The sequence below is a fragment of the Coptis chinensis genome, chromosome 7 (genome assembly GCF_015680905.1).
Source record: "Coptis chinensis isolate HL-2020 chromosome 7, ASM1568090v1, whole genome shotgun sequence".
NCBI lineage: Eukaryota > Viridiplantae > Streptophyta > Magnoliopsida > Ranunculales > Ranunculaceae > Coptis > Coptis chinensis.
In genome coordinates this window covers 24,401,680-24,406,846 of record NC_141462.1, presented here as the reverse complement: position 1 = coordinate 24,406,846, position 5,167 = coordinate 24,401,680, and the positions used below count along the sequence as shown (strand labels likewise).

Sequence of the window (5,167 nt, the reverse complement as noted above, 5' to 3'; positions counted from 1 at the left end):
GGATTAACAAAGTGTAGAACACTCACTAGAGCAACACGCTCACTAGAGCAATGCACTCATATGAGCTCCAATGCTTTCTTGAGCAACAATTTTCTCACAAATTGAGGACCTATACTTCTAGGATCAATTCAGTACTTGTTAAAGCAACATGACTTGCATCTTCAATCATTACGTACTCATCAGATCGTCCTACAGAATAGGAACAACCTAATGAGAAGGGGATGTGTGATGGACTAATATACACAACCTACACGTGTCCAGTACAACTCATCACAAAACTATATCAAGACCTCAGCCAGGTCGCTGATATCAAGACGTCAACCAGGTCACTTATATCAAGACCTCAGTCAGGTCTTGTAACACTCAAAGACGGAAGGACAGCCGTTACAACAATTTTGTAACATCAATCATGCATTCATTAATTTATCCTCCATTTAAGCTCATTCAAGTCTCACATAAAAAGCCATGGACCAAAAGTCATGTATATAAATCACAAGGGAATTACCGAAAGGAGGAGAATGCTAGACATCTTGTCCACTCTCCATCTTCTCCATTTCTCTATCGACCATTCGATTATACAAATCTAATAAGGAACTATGTCTGACTTGATTCAAGTTCACTGGAGAACTTGATACGTAGGCAGCTCGTGCTAACCCGAGCTCAGTCAAAACATTATTAATTACCACCACTTTTCCCCATTTTCTTATATTTGTAAGGTTCTACACAAAACGAGCCTTTACAAGTATATAGTTCTCTCTTTTTCTTTTTCTATCGGTAAAAGTTCAATTGTATTAAGATCAAAGAAATGTAGGTCAAGATAATCTACAAGTACATAGTATAAAGAAACAAAACAACCCAAAAGTAATCAAACCACCCCACTCAAGACTCTCTGTACATGATGTTATCCCATCTAGCTACAAATTGTTCAAATCGAATGCTTCTTGGGTCCACAAAAATTTCCTCCAATAACAAATGAGCTCTTTGATAGCTAGTACGACTTTCTGGATCACCATAGCTTTAGTTTTGCCCTAAAAAAATATGTCTATTCCGTTCCAACAAAATGCCCCACATAATTGCAAAAGATAGCATCACTACAAGAAACAAGGTCTTTGGCGACAAAAAAAATTGTCGCTGAAAATCGCAGAAACGTCGCTAATACAACTTGGCGACGCTTTTTGGAGTGTCGAGTCAACATTGCTAATGCTATAGTCGTTAATGATATGTAGCCACGCTATTTTAACGTCGCAAAATAGCAGATATTTACCGACGTTTATTACTATCGCTATTTCTCTAATTTCGTCGCTAACTCATTTTGGTATTCTCAATATAGTAACGTCGCAAAAGATGAAATGTTGGCGATATTTTTAAAATCGCCGGTAATAAAACATTACTAGCAACGTTTTTAACGTCAATAAAAGTCTGAAAATTTTGAAAATTTTAGCATTATTAGCAACGTTTTAATCATCGCTATAAGTCCCAAAAAATTAAAAATCAAAAATCTTATTAGCGACATTTTTATTGTCACTAGAGATATCAGTAATTTAAAACTTTAGTTATATAAACGACGTTGTTATCATCGTTAAAGATCTAAAATATTTGAATTTTGTGTATTTTTAGTGACGTTTCTATCGTCGAAAAAGGTAAAACAAATTAAAAAAATTAGTGTTATAAGTGACGTTTTGATTGTAGCTATCAGTTAGTTGTGATCATGTTCCCACACTATTTTGATCACTAATATTGTTGCCGATTGTGCACCATTTGTACAATTGTCTCCCCCCTGCCCCCTCTATTCAACAAATAAACGTATAACCAGAGCATCAATTATCTTAAACAACAAATTTTCAATAAATAAAAGTGAGTTAATTCACTCCATTAGCAACAAAATAGAGTTGCATCATCCCTTTTCATAACTTTTATTTTTAAACTCATCTTAAGAAAAGTATTAACTTAAACAAAAACATTTCTAAACATCCCTCAAATAGCTTGCGAATGAACCATCTTCACAAAAAAAATGATAATAAATAGCATTTAGATTCCTCTAGTGCCTCTTGCAATTCCAAACCGCCATTTCTTCACAAAAACTAATACCAAACCAATCCATTTTGACGTAAGAGTATCTGTATACAAAGATATTATCTATTAGACCACAAAAAAAATGGAAACAAAAATATAATAGTTTCCTCACGACAAAATTAAAATCCGGTGAACTATTAACAATTATGTTAAGTTTAAATTGTATCCAAATAATTTATCCATTAGACCTCTACTAGCTAGTATTCATTGAGATAAATCTAAGAATTGAACTATATACAAAACAAGAATTTCATTAATATGAAAGCACAAAGGTACAAGGCTAGAGGAGTCTACAGTACGAAGTTATATACCTCCTTAGCAAGGCACTAAGGAAAGCATAGACTCTAAAGACCACAAATATATAAGCCAAAATCACATTTCCACTTCAAATAAGAATGTCTAATATTTCACAGTTTTCATTCTAATATCTAGCAGCAACGGCGGCAGCTGGACATTATAATGAGAACTGTGAAAGAAGTTAAATCACATTAATATCTAATATTTTCTCATTCTATATACTCTTTGAACAAAAGAAGTCCACATCACCCCATGAATACAGTAATTAACACGTAAGAGATTTAAGCGTGACAAACATATATTTCATTGAAGAAGAGTCTTCTTTTGTTCAAAGAGTATATAGTATCACTTGGTCAAATATGGTCTCTGCTACTATGGTGTCCATAGTTTGACCAGATATTAATCCCTCAAAACCTATAATGGTTTAGTAAACTACGTTTGCATGCAAACAGATCCCCGAATTGCATGAAGCAAATAAAATCTTTCATAGTGAAGGAGTTAGATAAGGCGAAGTTATTGTGTGTGATCTTGTGAAAAAATGAAGTGATAGACCGTGCAAGTTCTTCAAAATTACCTTAACTTTTCACAAGGTTATGAATGTTACGTTGAAGGGGACAATGTTTCGTGAAACAGGTGATAGCAGTATTGTGGCAATACAGTGTGTCATATCTGGCAATGTTCTTTACCTGGATCAGTAAGCCACCCCAACGGAAGCATGTCCAAGTCGGGCCATGAGTTTCCTTTTAATCCCTCAGTTCCTATCATATTAGCAGCAAAAAAGTCCCTGGCCCACAAGTCAATATACGTTATTTCATAACTCTCGAGCAACCATAAAGAAATATAGTGAGCATGCAATCCTCATCGACATTAATAATGGGAGTTAGTAGTTCTGAAGCTTAATAGAGTAGAACACCAATATACCTGGATACATTAAAATGAGCTGCCACATCACCCCATGAATCCCAATCATCTCTAGTAATCCTATACATGTTAACAAGATAACTCACATCCTTGGCCATGGCTGGTGTTGTAATTGGTTCGGGAGAGAGAGAATACAAGATAGGACGATCAAGCTCCTTCAGTACCTGCATAAATTAGAGCTCTTTATGCCATCTCTTCCTTATGCAAATCCCTCCACAAAATCATCCAACCCCCTCTAAAATGTTCTAGCTGAAAATTACCAATTTGGTAGAAGAACAGTGTCACATTGTACCTTTGAAACTATGGCTACTTCATTGACGTTCAAATCATCGCCAAAGATACAATAATGCTTCACTGTGTCAAAAATGGGGAAAACATTAAACAAAATTTTCAGAGAATAATACCCAATTCATGTTGAAAACTTGGATCATATGATATTACAAATTCCAAAGAGTACAATTCCTCTTGATTGGTCGTGGACAGTAGCAGTGTTAGGATAATAAGAGCACAAAATAGCATACAAAAGTGGTACAAAAATCTGAATGTGGTTTCATCTGTATATCGGTGTCTGAAGAATGCTCTTCCATTTAGATTAAAGTACCATGTCAGATGACGCACGCTTTAGCAGACAAAAATATGTTTCAACTGCAAAGAAATATATTACCGAAATCCACACCCCACTCAGCATTCTGATGACAGAGTGACCTCAAGAAGGCTTTTCCAGCTCCCAACTTAGTATCCACGCTCATGAAACCATGTGGCATCCATGCACATTTTCGATCTGTCAGGCCTATATCTTTTGCACGCCATTGTCTTCCAGACTCCATATAAACAACCCCCGAGAACCACTAGTGTCAGTTGAGATTTCCAACAACAGCGTCATACTTATTTCTCTAGATTTGTATGTGAGGGAGTAGGTATATCTCAATGTTTATCGGGCTTTCAATGAGGCTCACACATACGCTGCAATCTAATTTCAATTATATTTCATAAGGGTACCCTTTCAAATCATTTGTATGATTATGATGACTGTTATGTGCCAAACTTTTGGTAATGGTAGCTTATTTAAATAAAAAGAAAAAAAAGGAAAAGTGCAATGTACATTGAAGGGTTTACCGTGGTAATGTCTAAGATGGGAGAGTTTGCATCGACTGCTTGTGTACTTACTCCTCTCATGACATGAATCCCAAACTTTAAACCTATGCCATGTACTTTCCTGGCTACTTCATTGAACCCTTTCCCATCTATAGACGAAGGCCATCTTTTGGGGTCAAGGATCATCTTTCCCCACTAATCGATCGTGATCAAACTGAAAGTGAATCAGATAAGCACCTTTAACTTTCCTCCTATACCAGAGAAAATCCACCACAACATATTGCCAGAGAAAAAAAATTAAGTCAAGGAAGTAACATAATAGTAATAAGATATCTCTCTCTGTGGATACTTGCTCATAATGTGTTTAACATAGACAAGAATCACCGACTTGTCAAAAGTGGAATATATTTTCGACCTCATATCCATGAGTTAGTAGCCTCTTAGAAACAATTTCTGCATTTTGGAGGAATTGTTCTTCATAAACGATCCATGAAAAAGAATCATATGAATTCCAGCCTCTAGGAGGGCTGCTAGCTTGCCCTCCATTTTACCCAGAGGCTTCAGATAGCTCCCTGAAATGTACAATTCCAATTCAACATTAATTTCATAATACTCATTTATCTAAGAATTGGATTCTGTTTAAAGAATGCAAAAAGGAACAAAAACAAAACACTTAACAAAGAAAATAAGCAAACAAAGTAGATGAAAAACCATATTTCAGAATGGTAAAAACCATAGTATATAAAATTTAAGGACAAAGGAGAAAAGGGATTCTAATATA

At 35.4% G+C, this 5,167-nt stretch overlaps 1 protein-coding gene across 1 annotated transcript; it reads right to left on the bottom strand.

Annotated features, from left to right (window-relative positions):
• Window positions 1-2,897: 2,897 nt before the first annotated feature.
• LOC147486737 (alpha-galactosidase mel1-like) lies at window positions 2,898-4,933 on the bottom strand (the record flags this gene model as incomplete). Its single annotated transcript, XM_086573838.1, is given in 7 exon segments — window positions 2,898-3,154; window positions 3,292-3,455; window positions 3,584-3,645; window positions 3,956-4,139; window positions 4,408-4,593; window positions 4,595-4,668; window positions 4,804-4,933. Coding segments are annotated over 7 exon segments (921 nt in total), but the record flags the coding sequence as incomplete, so codon positions are not given.
• Window positions 4,934-5,167: the final 234 nt, after the last annotated feature.